Raw genomic sequence first — 22,170 nt, 5'->3', positions numbered from 1 at the left:
TCGCGATATTATCGTACCGTTGCTCTCAGCGAATAGAAAAGCAGGCAGAAGCAGGGAATAAGCATTTCAAATGTTTAAATTCAGGATGAATTTATCGTCTGATCAGTTCCTTTGATAGTCCTCGATAGAAACCCTGTTCAAAGTATTATATACTACACTATAACCCACATAGTAGCTTTGATATTGTGCTTGAGTTTCTGACAGATGTCTCAAAACAGCCCCTCAAACCACTTTGTTCAGTTTGCCCCACTGTGTGAATTCCTTATCATTTCTTTTCTATCATGTTGTATCTCTGTTTCCTCTGTGCGCTGACACATGTCTTCCCTTCACAAAGACTCATGTGGCCCATTAGTCTTTGTTTTGTTGTGTATGCTGTTTTTCTTTGTAGGGTTGCATCCAACGATTACTTTAATTATAAATTATTCTGTCAATTATTCTCGCCGATCATCTGATTTATTATATACCAATTGCCCTTACGTAGGATATCGTATGCAAATCACAACGGATTAAGATCAACCTTAAAGCAGACACTGAAACCAGAGAGTTGCAATTATTATTGATGAATTTGTTCTCGTTATGTGACATCACATGAGTTCGACCAATCAAAAAGTACCTGAGACTTGAATTCAGCATCACCACTCCATCAGGTCGCAGGAGAACATTGAAGGTATTAGTTTGCCTCCTACAGTGGCAAAGTATTGTCCAATAGTGTATGATCATTGGGGATCCCTGTCTCTGCGGTCCTGCCTTGGGTCTCGTCATGCTGCCTCCCTGATGGCTCCCACAGGATTGTAGCTGACATCCTCGTGGATTCATCTTCTCATTACAGACACATGCACTTCCTAACATCCGGTCTATATGCTGTAAAATGTATTATCTCTTCGATTTACACACGGCATCTATTGCACGTCTGTCCGTCCTGGAGAGGGATTCCTCCTCTGCTGCTCTCCCTGAGGTTTCTCCCATGTTTCCTTTAAACTGTGGGTTGTCTCTGGAAGTATTTCCTTGTACGATGTGAGGGTCTAAGGACAGAGGGTCTGAGGACAGAGGGTCTGAGGACAGAGGGTCTGAGGACAGAGGGTCAGAGGACAGAGGGTCAGAGGACAGAGGGTCCGAGGACAGAGGGTCCGAGGACAGAGGGTCTAAGGACAGAGGGTCTAAGGACAGAGGGTCTGAGGACAGAGGGTCTGAGGACAGAGGGTCCGAGGACAGAGGGTCCGAGGACAGAGGGTCTAAGGATAGAGGGTGTCGTTTTTCTCATACTGATATTGTGAACAATCTGCGTTGTTGTATTTGCTGTAAAGTGTCTCTACTGTAGGCTATTTTTATGTACAGCACTTTGGCTCCACCAGACATCGTTTATCAATGTGCTATCTAAATAAAACTAGATTTGATTTGGGAAGGTGGGTGAGGGTTATCATGGTTTCTGTATGGCTAATACACAAAAATACCATGCAACGTCCAATTGGATCTCCAACCTGATTGGCTCCGTCTTAGACAGGAGTTAAACATGTGGATCAGGAGAAAAAGCAACGTTCAGAGTCTCTTAACACCGGGGAGACATGCACCCTGCACTGCATACTGCATGTTAAAAAGACATGAAAAAGGGCATTTTGCATAATATGTGACCTTTTTTAAATCACATGTTACACGACAGTGCATTTGCCCTTCGGTTTCAAATGGCACTTGAGGCTTCACTCGGGTGCCCGGGAGAATGTTATGAGGCACATCTTCTGTGCTAGTCCATGTGGTTTGTTGACATCTTCACAGGTGGAAGACTGCTTTCTTTTAAAGTGTATCTAAGCATGTGAGAAGTAGAAGTGTCAGGAATGTGGTGATCTAGATCTCTGCCCGGTCTCTCACCGGGGAGAGGCTCTTTTCTCTTATTTCTTGTCTATTTTAATATTGAGTTTGACGCTCAACAGTTTTCCTGTGTATTAGACATTTTAAAAACTCTGACTTGCCAAGCTTATATTTATGACAATATATCACACAACTATATTGTGCTAAACAATATTTATATGAGCTGTTTATTAAACGTGTTGTAAAAAGAAACAGACAAATACTTTGTCATGCAAACTTTGTAATGATTGAAATAATGCCTTAAAAAGAGCAACCAGAAGTTCTTGTGTTCAGACCGACAATAATTGTGACGTGGCAGGAATGAAACCCTGGGGCTCTCTGGGCATCCCCGCAATGTGTGATAAACCTGCCAATTGGACACAAATCTCGCTGCAAACGTGTGGCCTTTTATTAGACTCAGTCATTCACGATGGTAGATGTCGACCTGAGGCTCGAGTAGTGAAAGCAGCTTGGCTCCTTTCAGATGGACCAGAAGTAGAGTTTGTGTGGATGTGTTGGCTGGCTAACAGCTTTGACACACCAAGACCACTTCAAAGAATGAGTGCTGACTCAGGACTTCATAAAGAGGACATATTCTGCTCATTTTCTGGTTCGATAGTTTAACGGTATTTTTATCGTTTATTTTTGAAACATTTTAAGGGAAAAACTAAACAAATTTAAAACAGAATTAACATAGACATGACATTTTTGTAACAAATAATTATCAATCAATCAATCAATGTTTATTTATATAGCCCAATATCACAAATGTTACATTTGTCTCAGTGGTCTTCACAGTGTGTACAGAATATCAGTATGACAATACGACACCCTCTGTCCTTAGACCCTCACATCGTACAAGGAAAAACTTCCAAAGAAAACCCAGTTTAAAGGGAAAAATGGGAGAAACCTCAGGGAGAGCAACAGAGGAGGGATCCCTCTCCCAGGACGGACAGACGTGCAATAGATGCCGTGTGTAAATTGAAAAGATAATACATTTGCAACATAGGTAGTCCAAATGTTTGGAAATGCATGTGTGTATAATAGGAAGATGAATCCACGAGGATATCCATCCAGGACCTATGATCCAGGACCACAGCCACGACTCGCGATCCAGGACACAGGACCGCAGGATCATCCATGACTCCGGATCCCAGCGTATATAGACACCAAAAAGAAAGACATTTGGGGAAGCTGGGTTAATCGGAACATGAGTGTACACGGGTATAGACAGAGAGAAGGAAGAAGTAAGATGTCCCCCGACAAACTAAGCCTATATCAGCAAAACTAGGGGCTGAATCTAATCAGCCCTAACTATAAGCTTTATCAAAAAGGAAGGTCTTAAGCGCACTCTTAAAAACGGATAGGGTGTCTGCCGCCCGAACACAAACTGGAAGCTGATTCCACAATGTGGAGCTTGATAAGAAAAGGCTCTGGCTCCCATTGTACTTTTAAAGATTCTAGGAACAACCAACAACCCTGCATTCTTGGAACGCAATGCCCTAGTAGGACAGTAGGGTATAATGAGTTCTTTAAGGTAAGATGGGCGCCTGCCCATTAAGGGCTTTGTAGGCGAGAAGAAGAATTTTAAATTCTATCCTGTGTTCTATAGGGAGCCAGTGTAAGGCAGCCAGAACAGGAGTAATGTGGTCCCTTTTCCTAACTCTGGTTAGTACACGAGCCGCAGCATTTTGAATCAGCTGAAGCGACTTGATTGACTTCTTGGTACTCCCTGATAATAAAGAGTTACAATAATCCAGCCTAGAAGTAACAAATGCATGGACTAGTTTCTCTGCATCGGTTTGAGGCAAGATATGCCTGATTTTTGCAATGTTACGTAGATGGAAGTAGGCGGTCCTTGAAATTGATTTTATGTGGGCGTTAAAGGATAAATCCTGATCAAATATAACACCAAGATTCCTTACAGTCTCACTGGAGGCCAAATGAATGCCATCCATAGTTAGTATATCTTTAGATAATTTGTTTCGTAGATTCTTCGGGCCAAGTACAATAACTTCAGTTTTGGTTATGTTTAACATCAAAAAGTTTAAGGTCATCCACGTTTTTAAGTCCTTAAGGCAGTCTTGAATTTTATTTAGATGATTAATTTCATCAGGCTTGATTGATAAATATAGTTGAGTATCATCCGCATAACAATGAAAGTTTACAGAATGATTCCTTATAATATTGCCTAACGGAAGCATATATAATGTGAACAAAATAGGTCCGAGCACTGAGCCCTGTGGCACTCCATGGCTAACTTTGGTTTGGCGTGGAGAGATTCATCGTTAACACGTACAACTGAGAGCGTTCAGATAGATAGGACCTTAAAACCAGCCTAAAGCAGTTCCCTGTATGCAAACTAAGGTGCTCTAGTCTTTGCAATAGGATATCATGGTCGATAGTATCAAATGCAGCACTGAGATCGAGCAAAACAAGAATAGAGACAAGTCCCTTGTCTGAGGCTATTAGAATGTCATTTGTGACTTTAACCAGAGCTGTCTCTGTGCTATGATGTGTTCTAAAAGCCAGACTGAAAATCTTCAAATAAATCATTGTTTTTAAGTAATCACACAACTGTTTTGCGACCCGCTTTCTCAAGAAATTTTTGAGAGGAACGGAAGATTAGAAATAGGTCTATAGTTGGCTAAAACCTCTGGATCGAGGTTGTGCTTTTTAAAGAAGCGGTTTTATCACTGCTACTTTGAATGATTGTGGAAACATAGGCTGATAATAAAGACATATTCATAATATTTAATAAAGAAGTGCTAATTAATGAAAAACTTCCTTCAACACTTAGTTGGAATTGGGTCTAACATGCACGTTGATGGTTTAGAAGAGAGAATCATTGATTGTAATTGTTCAAGGTTAATGGCTGAAAAGCATTCTAGTTTACTATCTAGTGTAATATTAGAACTTACGATTCCGGGAGCTGTTGATAACACTATACTGGTCGAAGGCAAGAGGTCATTAATTTTGTTTCTAAGAGTAACAATTTTATCGTTAAAAAAGCACATCAAATCATTACTACTGAGTGCTATGGGAATAGAAGGCTCAATGGAGCTGTGGCTCTCTGTCAGCCTGGCTACAGTGCTGAAAAGAAATCTTGCATTATTCTTATTCTCATCTATTAATGAAGAGTAGTAGGCTGCTCTCGCCTTTACGCAGTGCTTTCTTATATTCATTGAGAGTAATATGCCAAATTAAAACGAGATTCTTCAAGTTTAGTGGAACGCCATATCCTTTCAAGTTGTCTAGACTTTTGCTTTATTTTGCGGGTTTCGGCATTATGCCATGGAGCTAATCTATGTTGTTTTATTTCTTCTTTTCAAAGGAGCAACAGAGTCTAATTTTATTCGCAGCGCATCTATAGCACTATCAACAACATGATCAATTTGGGGTGGTGTACATTTTGTATAAGTTTCTTCCCCTACATGTAGACATGCTATCGAGTTAAGTATTGGTTGAATCTCTTCCTTAAATGTGGCTATAGCACTAACAGATAGGTTTCTGCTGCAAGAGCTTTTGACTAATGCTTTGTAGTCTAGTAACAGTACTTCAAAAGTTACTAAGAAATGGTCGGATAAAGCAGGATTATGCGGTTCGACTAATAGTTGCTCAATTTCAATACCATAAGTCAGAACAAGGTCGAGAGTGTGATTTATAGCAGTGGGTTGGTTTATTTACACTCTGACAGAAACCAACAGAATCTAATATAGAGTTAAATGCAACAGTAAGGCTATTTTTATCATCGTCAACATGAATATTAAAGTCACCTACGATAATTACTTTGTCTGTTTTAAGAACCAAAGTTGATAAAAACTCAGAGAATTCAGATAAGAATTCTGAATAAGGACCTGGTGCACGGTACACTGTAACAAATAAGATTGGCTGCAAAGTTTTCCAGGTCGGATGCGTAAGACTAAAAACGAGGCTTTCAAAAGAGGTATAATTACATTTTGGTTTAGTATTGATAAGTAAACTTGAGTCAAAGATTGCTGCAACTCCACCTCCTCGGCCCGTGCCTCGAGCAATATGAGTGTTGACATGGCTGGGTGGAGTGGACTCATTTATGCTGACATATTCTTCATGTCTCAACCAAGTTTCAGTGAGACAGCATATATCAATATTATAATCTGATATTAAATCATTTACCAATATTGCTTTAGATGCTAGAGATCTTATGTTTAAGAGACCACATTTAATCTTCCTGTTTTGTTGCACTGTAGTAGTTGTTACATTTACTTTTATTAGGTTATTATGTATGACACCTAGTGCTGCGTACCGGTACGCCGAACCGGTACTGAACTTGTAAAAAGTTTCGGTTCAAGTCCGGTTAAAACCGGAACGTCAGGAACCGGTACTTGGACTCGCAAAAAAACTAGCACTTACGTATATTCTGGTGTCTGTGGTTATTTAAACATTCCCTGATAAACGTTATTCAGCGTCAATAAATGAGTGCTAATCCCAGTGTGCTCAGTGTACAACATCACATGTCATTTCACACCTTCGATTTACGGTTTGAAAACGTAGAATTTCGCCACATGCTAATGCTAACCGAAGTGAAGAATTTTCAGAATAAAGTTTTAAGTTAATAGTGTGAACTTTCAGTTTTTTCAGAATAAAAGTGATTTAAATTAGTGTTTTTAATTCAAAATTACGCCATATCAAACATTGATTTTAATTTCTAACAGTATGTATTGTAGAGTTGTAGAAAATACATGGTGCACAGACAGTACAGTACACTCTGACTGTACAGTCACTAGAGTGTAGTCTATACTGTATATTAGGCGTGTAACAGTGTGATGCGTATAGTCTACTCTACACTCTACCTTTCAGCAACGTTTAGGGATTTAGGCTCAGTCAGCTCAGGGACTGTTTGGTTACTTTAGTTTGGTAAATGAAATAAATGTTTGAACTTTGTAGTAGTTCACTGTAGTTGCTGTCATAAGTCATTTGTAGACTAAGTGGCACATTTGTACTTTGTAGAGAAATGTAGACACAAGTTGGAAGGGAGCACAATAAACCTGATGAGTTTGAATTTGAGTTGATTATGAGTTAATTTTCAATTGATAATTAGCTCACAATAAGTTCACTTTAGTTACTCACACAACTTGACACAAGCCATGGGTTCAGGTCCGGACTTATAAGTCCGGACCTGAACCTGAACCTCTGGACTTGAGTCCGGACCTGAACCTGAATGTGAGTCCAGGTACGCAGCACTAATGACACCTCTATTAGGTTTTACCTTAAATTGTCCTTGGGCAGACACACACACCGCTAATATTGGGTATTTTATTGGGTTCGGGATTCCTATGGGTGACTGCCTAGGAGAGAGCGCAGAGAAGCGTGTAAGACTGCGACTCTGCCTCCTGGTCTCAACTCCAGTTTGTCATGGATTACGTCCACAAAGCCCTGAAATGTTTGCCGAAATGAGATCTGCACCTTTCAAAGTAGGGTGAATGCCGTCTCTCTTAATCAGACCAGGTTTTCCCCAGAAGGCTGTCCAATTATTTACGAAGCCCACATTGTTTGCTGGGCACCACCAAGACAACCAGCGCTGAAATGATGGCATGCGGCTATACATGTCATCATTGATCAGATTGGGGAGGGGACCAGAGAAGATTACGGTGTCCGACATTGTTTTAGCATAACTACACACCGACTCCACGTTAAGTTTGGTGCATTCTGATTGGCGTAAACGAACATCATTACCACCGACGTGAATAACAATCCTACTGTATTTACGTTTATCTTTAGCCAGCAGTTTAAGATGCGCCTCAACGTCGCCCGCTCTGGCCCCCGGAATGCATGTGACTGTGGAGGCTTCGGTCTCTAAATTCACGTGTCTCTCTCTATTATAGACTAATGTGATGATGGCAGAGCAAAACAAATACAATCATGTACTGTACTTAAGTACCGTTTTAGGAGACTTTTACTTTACTTGAGTATTTCTATGTTTTGCTACTGTGTACTACAATTCAGAGGTAAATGGTGTACTTTTACTCCACTACATGTATTTTATACCTTTAGTTACTTTATATTTCACATCATTCATCCAGATCTGTAATCAAGGCTTAAATCAGACTTTAGTTCCACCTGGAGTAAATCCACCAGCTGCCCTGCAGTATACAAAGTACTTCAGACTAGCTGCACCTTCACCAGCTTTGAGAACACTTTCATGATCAATCATTATAAAACATATCATATATATTATTCTGAAATCTTTGTTTCCCTCCAACCCTGCTTATCTAACTGTTTTGGTGTTTCATTTTTCTTTTGCCAGAAAATAAATAACAAAAATACGGAGCCCTGGAGGGTTCATAGAGAGAAAAATTTATTAATTTAATTTAGGAGAGCTTTATTAATTTGTGCGCACGATATACTTTCTCGTTCTAGGGGTGCAACAACTAATCGACTTAATCGATTAAAATTGATTACCAAATTAGTTGCCAACTAATTCAGTCGTCGATTCGTTGGTGACGTCATCACGTGTGTTTTACGCGCCGTTAAGCTCCAACGTTATTGGTCTTTTTATCGGTAGGCTACTGGAGACATTTAAAAAATATATGTCTTGTATTATTGCTACATAAGCATTATATCGCAGTCTTAGTGTCGCGAACTCGTTTCTAATATGCAAAAAGACAAATAAATGCATCTATGATGTATTTCCGATCTTTCTCTCCCCGTCTGTGTGCGAGGGGGCGGGGCAGTTTACACACGCAGCTGCTACATGCAGCAACACACACACACACACAAACGGAGGAGATGGCGGAGAGAACGCGCTCCGAGGTGGTTAAATGTTACCCGTGTCGATGTGGAGAATGCTCGTTGCCAAAAGTGCAATAAGAGTTTAGCATGTAAGGGCGGCAACACGAGCAATTTGTCTAAACATTTATCAAAAGTGCTCCACATCCAGACGGAGGAATGCACCGGGTTCGACTGTCTTTCTAGCAGCTCTGTAGCCCCGTCCACGAGTAACGTTTCCACGTCAGGTGTTATGTATGCTAGCAGCAACACACAGAGCTAACTACATTATACAAACATAATGATTAGAGGTAACTGAGTTATTTATTTTGTTACAGTTTCAGCTATTCTGTTTAAAGTTCTGTCATCAGATTATTTAATACGATTTGTTAAAACACTGTTTCTTTTGATGTGAAATATTATGTAGCCTATTTAATTTGAATAAAAAGCAAAGTTAATTTTGTTCAAAGTGTGTTTAATTAATTTAATAATATATGTATTTTTGAATCAAGTATTCATCTTTATTGTCTTCATTGTTAGTTCCCACATGCCTAAAGCAACCTCAAGCTCAATCTAAAAGGTGTGTGTGTGTGTGTGTGTGTGTGTGTGTGTGTGTGTGTGTGTGTGTGTGTGTGTGTGTGTGTGTGTGTGTGTGTGTGTGTGTGTGTGTGTGTGTGTGTGTGTGTGTGTGTGTGTGTGTGTGTGTGTGTGTGTGTGTGTGTGTGTGTGTGTGTGTGTGTGTGTGTGTGTGTGTGTGTGTGTGTGTGTGTGTGTGTGTGGTGTGTGTGTTGTGTGTGTGTGTGTGTGTGTGTGTGTGTGTGTGTGTGTGTGTGTGTGTGTGTGTGTGTGTGTGTGTGTGTGTGTGTGTGTGTGTGTGTGTGTGTGTGTGTGTGTGTGGGTAGCGGCCTCAATCTCTATTCAGCTGTTCTAATGAAGGTAAACACAGTGAAGGCGCTGCGTAAAAGACACAGCTTAAACGAATAGCTCTACACCTCTGGCCAAAATGTCCCTAAAATGAAGTCCGAGTTTGAAATATATCTGTATGTATGCACTGCCATTTCCCCACATAAACATAACAGTCTGCAATGAAACGGTTGTCTCCTGTGTGTCCACTTCCTACTTATGCGCACGGAAAAGTATCTTGTGCGAACGAGAAAGTATATCATGCGCATGAATTAATAAAACGTGGCCTCATTTTATTTAAATTGAGGCCACGAATTACATCTTGTGCGCACGACTTAATAAAACGTGGCCTCGTTTTATTTATTTTTCTGTCTATGAACCCTCCAGGGCTCCGTACAAAAATGACTGCACATAAATACATTTTGATGTGCATATGTGTATAAGACACATATGCACATCCAAATGTATTCTGTTTTATGTGTATTTTATTTCCTCACACTTTCCTCTTCTCTCTCCCAGTCTGAGCAGCCCAGTCCAGCCAGTTCCAGCTCCAGTTCAGGCTTTGCTCCCACTCACCACAAACGCCAAGGTAATGATCTGATCACTCATCAGTTGGTTTATCGTCTTTTTCAGTCAGAAATGTTTGCGATTAGATCTGTTTTTAAGAATGGATAAGAGAATGCAATACCCGTTTACTTTGTGCACACTGGGACATGAACTAGGAGTTGCAGAACTGCCTTTTATTTAAACACATTCTTACATTTCCTTCAATTGAGGGACTGCGATCGTAGTCTAAACTAATGGCTGAATTCTTTTCCAGAGACAAAAAAAACATTTGGTACTTTTGGGTAAACAAAGACACTTCAGAATTAAGTCAACATAGTTTGATAAAATTGCTTTGGAAATGAACTTATCAGATGTAGCTATCATGTAGCCAGAACAACATTAATACATTACATCACAATGTAATTTTATTAAAATAATTTCCCCATCTCATTTTATAACAGCAGAGTTGTGCAGCCCTGTTTATTGACCTTTCCAAAGCGTTTTATACCGTCGATCATCTCATTTTGAAGCAGAGGCTACTCAGTATAGGCATGTCCAGCCATGCAGTGGGTGGTTTGTAAACTACCTCTCTGAAAGGTCCCAATGTGTTCACTTTGATGGGCTGTCTTCTGAGTGGTTAAACATTGCTAATGGTGTTCCTCAAGGTTCTGTTTTAAGTCCACTTTTATTCTCCATATATATTAACAGCTTAGGTGAAAATGTGGATGAAGCTACTTTACATTTGTATGCGGATGATACCGTGATGTTCTGTGCAGGTCCCTCCATTCAGGAGGCTGGTGTTCAATTACAGGCTGTTTGTAACATTATTCAGTCTCAGCTCTCTGAACTAAAGCTTCTTTTAAATGTGGATCAAACCAAGGTAATGCTCTTTTCTAAAGCTAAAAAGACTACAGACACTGCTTTGGATATTGTTACTATGCAAGGACAAGCACTCAAAGTGGTTACCTGTTATAAATACCTTGGTATCTGGCTTGATGATTGTCTCACTTTTAAACTTCAGGTCATTAATCTGCTTAAACAGCTGAGGGTTAGACTAGGGTTCTTCTTCAGGAACAAGTCCTGTTTCTCGCTTGAGGCCAGGAAAAGGCTCTGACCTTTGACCTGTGCTGGACTCTGGGGATCTGGTCTATATGAAAGCACCTGCCCATTGCCTGGAACAGTTAGATGCCGCCTATCACAGCGCTCTGAGATGTGTGACTAACTGTAAAGCACTCACTCATCACTGCACCCTGTGTGCCGAGGCAGGTCTGCCTTCACTAGCTGTACGGAGGCTCAGTCACTGGAACATGTTCATCTACAAAGCCATGCTGGGTAAACTACCAACTTATATCTGCTCTCTGATCTCACAGAGAGTGGCAAGTAGCTATTGCCTGAGATCCCAGGATGTGTTTTTATCACATGTGCCAAGTGCTAGGACTGTCTTAGGTACTAAAGCTTTTATATGTGCTGCTCCTCTAGCTTGGAACACTATGCAATTTTTTTTTAAACTGAGCATTTTGGTTCTCTTGCATCATTTTAAAGCTTGGATAGATGAAATGTTATTAGATATCTGTCATTGTGAATAGGTTGCTAATTTATACCCCTGTAATTATGTTGTATGATGTCCTTTTGGTTTTCTGTTGTTTTTATGTGTAACCAATGTGCTGCAGGTCTCCCTTGAAAAATAGATGGTTGATCTCAATGGGATTTTCACCTGGTTAAATAAAGGCTACAAACAAACAAACAATAACTGTTATTTTTGTCCTGAGTGGACATATTATCTTATTGTATTGACCTTCAGGAAACACCAGGGTTTAAACTATGTGCTTGAACCCCCGGCTGGAAAGTAAGTCTGGAATGTTTTATTTGGTGAACGTACATATTTGGGGCATTGGTTTCTTGAGGGTGACCTCTGCTTGTGTTTGTCATTTTCTCTGGATGCAGTGGTGGACTTCATCATCAGGAAAAGGGTGGCTATTCCTGCCGCCACCCACACAGGTAACACATCCTGGTGTGGAGAATGTGCATGGAGAGCTACTTGGTGTTTATAATACTGACCAAACAACATGTGAACATACTGTATGACCTCTTCACCTCGAAGATGAGGGACACACTATATCATTATGGTGACTACCTCATGTCCCTTACCATGAACACACACTGTAGTTTCCATTGTCCCACATACACTGTCCTGCTGCCGGAATACACACTTGAGTGTGTGTTTAAGATGGGGTCCACAGGTTTTTTTTATGGCATTGGTCATAATTTGCTGTCATTGAATTCCCCATTTCTGACCATAAAGCTGTACTTTTTGACATCCATGCCCCTCTTTCCAAAGCCAAAGAACAACGGTCCATCACCTTCAGAAACATTAAACACATTAACCCCACAGATCTCACCACTCTGATTAATTCCTACCCCAATCCTCCAACATCCACCCACCCTACTGACCTGGTGAATCACTGTAATAACTGTCTCTCCTCTTCCCTCACTGCCCTGGCTCCCCTGAAAACTCGCAAAGTTGAATTCACCCACTCCGCCCCCTGGTTCACCTCTGAGCTACGTCAGCTCAAAACAACTGGCCGCCGACTGGAGCGGCTGTGCAAAAGCACCGGACTCTCAGTTCACACGCAAATGTACTCGGATCACCTTCACCTCTACAAGAACGTGCTTTCCAATGCCAAGTCCTCATATTACTCCAACCTCATCAGCAGAGAGTTATTTTCTCCACAGTCAGTCAATTAACACCATTCACCTAGAGCTGGCCTCAGCATGCACCTCCTGAAGTGATCCACCCTGGATGTCTACCACTGGTCCATCACTCATCAGCTCCCTCTCCATCTTCACCCCAGCATCGGAATACACCATCTCAGAGCTCATCCTTAAAGCCAAAACCACCACCTGTCAGCTTGATCCTCTTCCCACCACCCTGGTCAAGGCTTGCCTACCAGCCATATCACCCATGATCACTGACATAATTAACTCCTCCCTCACCTCTGGAATTGTACCCACCACCCTCAAACTGGCTGCAATCACTCCCATCCTCAAAAAACCCGGTACTGACCCAGCCGATCTAAACCACTACAGGCATTTCACTGGGTGTCCCCCAGGGGTCAGTACTCGGTCCACTCCTATTCATCATTTATCTCCTCCCCCTGGGCAAAATCCTCCGTCACCATGAGGTTAATTTTCACTGCTACGTCGACGACACACAGGTCTACATTTCCTCCAAACCCACCACTGCCCTGCCCCCCACCTCACTCACCACCTGCCTTGAGGACATCAGGTGCTGGATGAGCAGGAACCTCCTGAAGCTTAACAGTAGCAAAACTGAGGCTCGTCGGCTCCAAATCCACCCTCACCAAGTCACATAACACCCCAGCACCAAACATCATCGACGGCTTCCCCATACCATTCTGGATATGGACATTCTGGACGGCTCCCTCTCATTCGCACCACACATAAAAAACATCACCCGCACCGCCTTCTTTCATCTTCGGAACATCTCCAGACTCCGCTCATCTCTGTCCCAACCCAGCACTGAAATCCCGGTCCACTCATTCGTCACATCCCGGATTGATTACTGCAATGCACTTCTGACTGGCCTTCCCATCAAACTCATTAATAGACTGCAAATAATCCAGAACTCTGCTGCCCGGATCATCACCCGCACCAACTCATCCGACCACATCACCCCCATTCTCACTCAGCTACACTGGCTTCCTGTGCGCTACCGTATTCACTACAAAAACCTTCTACTCACATATAAAGCTCTCCATAACCTTGCCCCCGTCTCCATCACTGACCTCCTTCAGGAGTACACCCCCTCCCGCACCCTCCGCTCTTCCTCCGTAGGACTTCTCACCGTCCCAAGCTCTCGCCTCAAAACCATGGCTGCTCGAGCTTTCAGCTGCTCGGCTCCCAGACTCTGGAGCTCCCTGCCACGACACATCCGACAGTCTGATTCCATAACAACATTCAAAACCCAACTCAAAACCCACCTGTTCAAACTGGCATTTTCTTTATAAACTGTACCCCGTGTCCTTTTGTGTCCTTCTATAGTCCATTTCCTGTGGTTTGTCTTGTCTTACCCCGGCTGATACTTCACTAAATCTACTGTTTTAATTGTTCCCTATATTGCCCCTATGCCCTGTAAGGTGTCCTTGGGTGTTATGAAAGGCGCCCCCCAAAATAAATGTACAACAAGGGTGTTCAGTTATCTGGGATTCTGGGGTTATTATTTTAAATATATATAAAATAATAACCCCAGAATTTGTTTTGCCATTTGATATATATATATATAATATACGTTTATATAATTATTTGTATCTGATAAAATACAACAGTTCCCTATCAATAACAAATGAGGAATAAAAAGGCTGAAATAAAAAAGAATTGGCCCATAGTTCTAGCACACATTTCTTACAGAATGAAGGCAAAAGCTTTGACAATGAAATGTACACAATAAATAAAATACTCTCCTGTTTAAATAACATTCAATTTGAAAATGTTTTTTCAATTGTTAAGCCAAATGAACACCTTGAAGAATCCAATCAGCTTCGGGCTGAGAGTCTCTGGGGGGGGTGGAGAAAGTGTCAGCGAGATTGACCTACTCATTGTTGGTGTCTTTTCGTAGGATCTGTTGATATATAGAATAACAGCGTTACTCTTTTTAACATTTAAGCTGCTGTGATCAGACGCAGCAGTGGTGCAGCCTCAGGCGCCGCCCCCCAGCATGCTCAGCTGCTAATGCATGTTATTACTCGTGTTTCAAATGAATAATGAAAGACCTGGATGTTCTGTCCCAGTGCTGGGCCCACTGCAGTCCGTCATGCAGGATCTGCACTCCGAGGACAACGACGATGATTCAGAGGAGGACGACGACAACGACATGGACTCTGACATGGAGCGACCGGCACACACACACCACACACACCACCAACGCAGGTTAGTGAACAGTCACTAGAAATAGGCTTATTGATGCTGCCCCACGCCATGAAGAAGTCATCATGACACAGGCAGCAAATATGAGCGGGATGCAGAAGCTGTGGGATTTTAACTACACCATTGAGTTTAGTGATTTGGGTCATTAAAGTGCTCATATATTTTGTGCAAGAGTCGAAGTGAATGTTCTACATTTATATTTTTCTCTGTGATCTTTTGTTAAACCCGCTAGATCTAATGTACCACACAATAAAACGCTTTTGGAATTTCTTGTGGAGGCAGTTTGATCTCCCATGGCAGCCGGGCAGCAGAGATGTAAAGCCTCTTCTGATGTACTGAAGCTTCCTGTTCTCTTCTCCCCCAGGGTCAGTCTGAGTGATGGCAGTGAGAGTGACAGCTCCTCCCCCTCACCTCCATCCCGTCATGAAGCCCCGCCCTTACTAAAGACTACTAATAACCAGGTAAGATGATATCCTAGTATTAGTTAGTGTCATTGAATATATAAGGAGGGAACCCAGGTTGTAGATTGAAGTAACACGGAGTGACTGACTGCATGTACTCTGCTCTCTGTCAGACACTGGAGGTGAAGAGTCCCACCAAGCAGAGCAAGCAGGACAAGAACAAAAACATAGATTGTGACAAGGTACACAAAGCTTTTTTTGTTTATCAGTATAAATCAGCCCATATGCAATAGATTAGGAACTATTTCAGTAACCCATGGAGTTTAACACAGTACAACGCTCCTGCCTTCACTTCCTTTCTCCTGACCACAGAGTACGACTTGGCTTTGATAGAACAATTACTGTATAGAAAGAAATGCATAATGGGATCATAAATAATGAAAGAAGCGTTATCAGTTCAGTAGTTTCACAGATACCTGTGGTTTGCAAAGAAAACTTTAAGACAGTTTAAAGGTTTGTTCTGTCTTAAAGCTATTTTTGAGGGAATGTATTGGGTAAAAAAAGAAATCCTTACGAATGTACAACTCTAACAGTAGATGAAAAACCAGCACAAGTTGACAGCTCAGTTGGAAAATACAGTTTTACAAGATGATGAATAATATAGTAAGATTTATATTAGAAACGAATAAAACATTGTCTGAAAGCTGGTTAGAAACTTAACCATATGTATTCTTATTTAGATCCAGCTGTCTTGTTCTATTTACCAAAACGTTTGTAGTTGCTAAAAAAGGGGTTTGTAGTTGTAGCCCAGTGTAAGGCGGTAGGAGTTCTAACCATACCCAGCTGTGCATGTGTGCATCTTGTGTGACAGGCTGCAGTTGGACGAGTCTGGTGTGAATGTGTGAGACGTGGTTGAGCGTATGTTCCTCTAACTGGGCCTTATATCACGTTTCTGTGTGAAAGTGTCATAAGTCCATAAAGCTAACAACGTGTTGCTGTTTGTTTCCTAGGCTTACCTGGATGAGCTGGTGGCGCTGCACAAAAGACTGATGACACTGAGAGAGGGCCATATACTGCAACAGGTGTGTGTGTGTGTGTGTGTGTGTGTGTGTGTGTGTGTGTGTGTGTGTGTGTGTGTGTGTGTGTGTGTGTGTGTGTGTGTGTGTGTGTGTGTGTGTGTGTGTGTGTGTGTGTGTGTGTGTGTGTGTGTGTGTGTGTGTGTGTGTGTGTGTGTGTGTGTGTGTGTGTGTGTGTGTGTGTGTGTGTGTGTGTGTGTGTGTGTGTGTGTGTGTGTGTGTGTGTGTGTGTGTGTGTGTGTGTGTGTGTGTGTGTGTGTGTGTGTGTGTTATTGCATTGCACTTAATCATTCATATTGACCCGACTCCCAATGAATATTTTTCCTTGTCAAAACGTGGTGCCGATATTAGATAGATAGATTCATACTTTATTTCTCCCAAGTTGGGAAATTGTTTTGTCACAGCAACATTCATGTTCATTTATTACCCAACATGCTTACCTAAATCCCTAACTGAACTGTCGACAGTTAGCCTGTGGCACAGATAAGAAGCTAGAGTTTTAAAGTAGCTCACACTGGCTTCAAAACAAGTTCTTTAATAAGTTGTTCAGAGAAAAGCGGCTGAAATCAGGACACAGTTTCTGCTTCATCCTAGTGATCTCACCACACATCTTCTGTCTAATTGACATCAATGAGAACCAAGATAGTGTCTGGTGAGAGGAGCAGAACACCTGGATAGAATTTAAATCAATACTTCAAACACGCTCTTTGCGGGATGATGTGTTTACTGAACAACAAGTGATGCTGGGACAGATTAAGTAAGTTATGGTGTGTCAGTCACTTGACGTCATTGGGCCCCAAATGACTTTTTCCCATTGACTTACACTATATATCAACTTCCCAGTTCTAACACTTGAATAGCCTTTATTCAAATAATCAGGGTCTAATAGTGCGCCACGAGTCAAATCCAGAGTTATTCTCCCTTCTTTTCAATGAACTAACCGGTGACCTGGCAGATTGGAGGCGGGGCTTAAGGAAAACACAAGTGTAATACACTTTGATTTGTAAAATCAGTAACATTTTTCTTCATGTTTGCCGGTAATTCGTATTTTGCCCTGATTCTCTATCTGCAGGTGAACATTGGTTTAAAACATGAAATGTAGTCGATGTTTGGACTTTGCAGTATTTACATTTACATTCCTGATTTTCTATATCTGAGAAAGTAATACGGATCTTCCAAACTCCAATAAAAACCAAAACCAAATTGTGTTGGATAGCTTGCCACAGTGTTCACAGATCTCATCATGACACTTGTACAAGTCGGTGTTATCAGTTTACTGTTGATTCGAAGAGGAGCGGTGATCTGTGGTAATCTGCTTCTCATCTGGAAGCAATGAATTATTTGGTTAACCTCTCCACTTCAGAGACTGCGTGTTTCTGACTTCTATTCTCCGGGCCGATCATATGACGGTGTTGTTGGATCTCCAGGCAGCGACTGCCAACTTCTGCCTCGCTCTCCTGACAACACGCCTGGCTCTGGGAAGACTAAATCCCATCCAGCAAAGCACAGCTTTAACACGCTAATCAAGACAATCGCTGAGTTCACCAAGTGGCTCCACTTCCTCCTGCAAGACATGGAAGTGATTATCTGGCCGTCTGTCCTGCACACTCTTCACAGAGGGCCCTGTAACGCACATGGCATGTCTTCAGACGGAGGAGCCTGCCAGGAGTTTGGTTTCCAGTTGAAGCGAATCCTTAACGGCAAACGGGCCAAATTGCCACCAAAAGTGGAGTGAGAGAGGGACGCCCCAGGGCCTGACTTAGATCTGCCCTGTCATAAAAACTCCTGTAATTTATCCCACATTTTTTCAAACTTCACCGACACCAAGAAATGTAGTTTGGTTATCGTGTAATCCTCAGCGAAATTATTTTAAAGTCAGTAAAAGTTATCAACAAGAAAAAGGTTAAATAGGAACAGTATGCAACACCAATGCAAAGTGCAGTATATATGTCTGTGCACTTGTATAAAAATGCATCCAAGTGGAGGAGCCTTCAGTTAATCGACTTGGCATGGGAGGCTCTGGGAGAACTTCTGTGTAGTGACCACGATATCCATTTGTTTTGTGTCCTTTGTTTGTGATTCACTCGTGGGGCTGACCGACGAATAGATGCTTGTAGTTTGAGAGAAAAAATAGAAATGTCCAGATGCGATTGAAAAGTAAGATAGTTTATTCCAAAAAAGGCAAAAGTAAATAAACGTTTTGAAACAAACTATTTGTCCTATAAACTGATATTTCAATGCTAAAGGCAGAATAACCAAGCTGTGACGCTCCCAACCAGCAAGGTCTAAAAACGGGTTGCTTCAGTCAGCCTCACCAGTAGGCGGCAGCACCTCGACCTGCAGAGTAACGCACTCAAATAATACATACATGATATACACCACAGAATCTCAGGTTATACACTAAAAGGATAAGATACTATAATCTAAGGAAATGGCTCCGACATTCTGCTTTAGCTAAATGATTGAAAAACTGAACACACCTCTATTGGACTCCTTTGTTTACTTCTGTAACATAATGACAGCAGGAGATGACTCTTTAAAGTAGAGACACTATATACTGATATACACCTGAACATCAGCAGGAGAGGACTCTTTAAAGTAGAGACACTATATACTGATATACACCTGAACATCAGCAGGAGAGGACTCTTTAAAGTAGAGACACTACATACTGATATACACCTGAACATCAGCAGGAGAGGACTCTTTAAAGTAGAGACACTATATACTGATATACACCTGAACATCAGCAGGAGAGGACTCTTTAAAGTAGAGACACTACATACTGATATACACCTGAACATCAGCAGGAGAGGACTCTTTAAAGTAGAGACACTACATACTGATATACACCTGAACATCAGCAGGAGAGGACTCTTTAAAGTAGAGACACTACATACTGATATACACCTGAACATCAGCAGGAGAGGACTCTTTAAAGTAGAGACACTACATACTGATATACACCTGAACATCAGCAGGAGAGGACTCTTTAAAGTAGAGACAATACATACTGATATACACCTGAACATCAGCAGGAGAGGACTCTTTAAAGTAGAGATACTACATTCTGATATACACCTGAACATCAGCAGGAGAGGACTCTTTAAAGTAGAGACACTACATACTGATATACACCTGAACATCAGCAGGAGAGGACTCTTTAAAGTAGAGACACTACATACTGATATACACCTGAACATCAGCAGGATAGGACTCTTTAAAGTAGAGACACTACACACTGATATACACCTGAACATCAGCAGGAGAGGACTCATTAAAGTAGAGACACTACATACTGATATACACCTGAACATCAGCAGGAGAGGACTCTTTAAAGTAGAGACACTACATACTGATATACACCTGAACATCAGCAGGAGAGGACTCTTTAAAGTAGAGACACTACATGCTGATATACACCTGAACATCAGCAGGAGAGGACTCTTTAAAGTAGAGACACTACATACTGATATACACCTGATCATCAGCAGGAGAGGACTCTTTAAAGTAGAGACACTACATACTGATATACACCTGAACATCAGCAGGAGAGGACTCTTTAAAGTAGAGACACTACATACTGATATACACCTGAACATCAGCAGGAGAGGACTCTTTAAAGTAGAGACACTACATACTGATATACACCTGAACATCAGCAGGAGAGGACTCTTTAAAGTAGAGACACTACATGCTGATATACACCTGAACATCAGCAGGAGAGGACTCTTTAAAGTAGAGACACTACATACTGATATACACCTGATCATCAGCAGGAGAGGACTCTTTAAAGTAGTTTTAACCATAACCTGTAACCAGTTCACTATTTGTTTAGACAGATATTTAATTGCAGAGTGCAGAGCTCTGATTGTCCCCTCTGTTTTCAGATTGTGAACCTGATTGAGGAGACGGGACACTTCCACATCACAAACACTACTTTTGACTTCGACCTTTGCTCCCTGGACAGAATTACAGTGAGGAAGCTCCAGAGTTACCTGGAGACCTCCGGCCTGTCCTGAGGCTCTGAGCAGCTGGCTGCTGGATCTCTGTCTCGGAGGAGGATTTCCATTTTTCCCATTTCTCTTGAAAAAACTCCAACTTTGGATACAATGCAAAAGCCTCACTGTGGCTAGGACCAGTCGCTGTGTCCAGCCTGCTGTTGCACCGGCTCTCTGAATGGAGGGCTGGGGGTCCCGCTGCAGAAAGCAGAGCCTGGTGTTGTGGGGATGAGCCCTGTGGATCAGGAGATCACCCAGAAAGCCTTGAAACTTCTCTTGATTTAAAAAAACGAAAAAGTGGGAAGCTGCGACCCTGTTGCTCTTAATGAATGTGCAAATTGATACAATGTATGTTCCTTGATTTGTTGTTCATTGGGACAAATGCATGGTCAACATTGTAAGTCTTATTTATTGGTGTGTGTGTGTGTGTGTGTGTGTGTGTGTGTGTGTGTGTGTGTGTGTGTGTGTGTGTGTGTGTGTGTGTGTGTGTGTGTGTGTGTGTGTGTGTGTGTGTGTGTGTGTGTGTGTGTGTGTGTGTGTGTGTGTGTGTGTGTGTGTGTGTGTGTGTGTGTGTGTGTGTGTGTGTGTGTGTGTGTGTGTGTGTGTGTGTGTGTGTGTGTGTGTGTGTGTGTGTGTGTGTGTGTGTGTGTGTGTGTGTGTGTGTGTGTGTGTGTGTGTGTGTGTGTGTGTGTGTGTGTGTGTGTGTGTGTGTGTGTGTGTGTGTACTTCACAACAGGCATTACTGAGGACACTTGATTGGTCGCTGACCTGAATTGAAATTGCATGTCATATTGCATCATTACAATGGGAAGGGAAAACTGCCAGGGCAGGTGTGAAGGTGATGCTGAAAATAACATTTCTATTTAAATCCATTACTACATGTTTCAATGTGTGCTTCATAAACACAGGGGAAGGTCCTTTAGAAAAACCCTTAGTTGTCTCACTGGCCTCTAAGGGCTTGCAAAGATGCCTTGACAAATACAAAGAAATACACATACATTTAAAGGAAAAACAGATACAGATACAAATAGAATCTCAAGACATTGCCTATATCAGAAAATGCGCCTGGCCCAGGAATATTGTCTCATTGTCCACCTTTCTGAAGCATACTGAACTTTTCAGGGCACAGGAAGTACTTGTTGCTTTTACTTATAGGCTTTCTGTGTATAATCTTCATCTTCAAACAAACCGTTTTAAAGGGAAATAATCTACACATCTTGGCTTTAAAAACCCAGCAAGACGTATGGATTTTTTTTTTTACGCAACTTCAATCAATGCGTACATCTTTAATCGCCTCGGCATGCTCTAAACTCTAAATGACTTCTAGACAATGTCACCAAGCCACCAAATCATTTCATACATCACTTGGCAGTTTTTTATTCCCATATTTTCTCCAGATGTGAGCTGAGCACAAATCTCTAAGGTGGAAGTTCTCATGATGGAATCAAAAATATATTTTTACCAAATCCAGAAATAATATGCTGCCGACCGGCTTGTTGCCTGCAAACGAAAGAAAGCTTTGTTGTGTTGGCTCATTTTCTGCTACAGGGCCAATGGAACATGCCAAAAGCATAGTGAGTAGAAGCAGTTGATTCGGATACTCGTGTTTGGCTACAGAGTGACTGAAAGAATATCATTATCTCTTTGCCGGGAAAATAGAGCAAACCCTGTCCGAGGAGAGGAACAACAACCTGCCTGTATGGTGGAAAT

General features: G+C 41.7%; 1 protein-coding gene across 3 annotated transcripts in view; it reads left to right on the top strand.

The window, feature by feature from the left end:
- mllt3 (MLLT3 super elongation complex subunit) overlaps positions 1–20,913 on the top strand; it is a 93,817-nt gene extending 72,904 nt beyond the window's left edge. For 2 of the 3 annotated variants that reach the window (XM_071206480.1, XM_034106198.2), the window contains exons 8-14: positions 10,012–10,081; positions 11,983–12,036; positions 14,847–14,985; positions 15,347–15,443; positions 15,557–15,625; positions 16,394–16,465; positions 20,350–20,913. In XM_071206480.1, coding sequence (XP_071062581.1) covers positions 10,012–10,081; positions 11,983–12,036; positions 14,847–14,985; positions 15,347–15,443; positions 15,557–15,625; positions 16,394–16,465; positions 20,350–20,481 — 633 coding nt within the window. In that variant the 3' untranslated portion in view covers positions 20,482–20,913. The remainder of the gene's footprint in view (positions 1–10,011; positions 10,082–11,982; positions 12,037–14,846; positions 14,986–15,346; positions 15,444–15,556; positions 15,626–16,393; positions 16,466–20,349) is intronic. The other variant, XM_034106199.2, reaches the window with a different exon arrangement.
- Positions 20,914–22,170: the final 1,257 nt, after the last annotated feature.

This window comes from Pseudochaenichthys georgianus, chromosome 18 (genome assembly GCF_902827115.2).
Source record: "Pseudochaenichthys georgianus chromosome 18, fPseGeo1.2, whole genome shotgun sequence".
Lineage (NCBI taxonomy): Eukaryota > Metazoa > Chordata > Actinopteri > Perciformes > Channichthyidae > Pseudochaenichthys > Pseudochaenichthys georgianus.
Note: the sequence above shows the minus strand (reverse complement) of the source record. Positions and strands in the feature narration are given on the sequence as shown.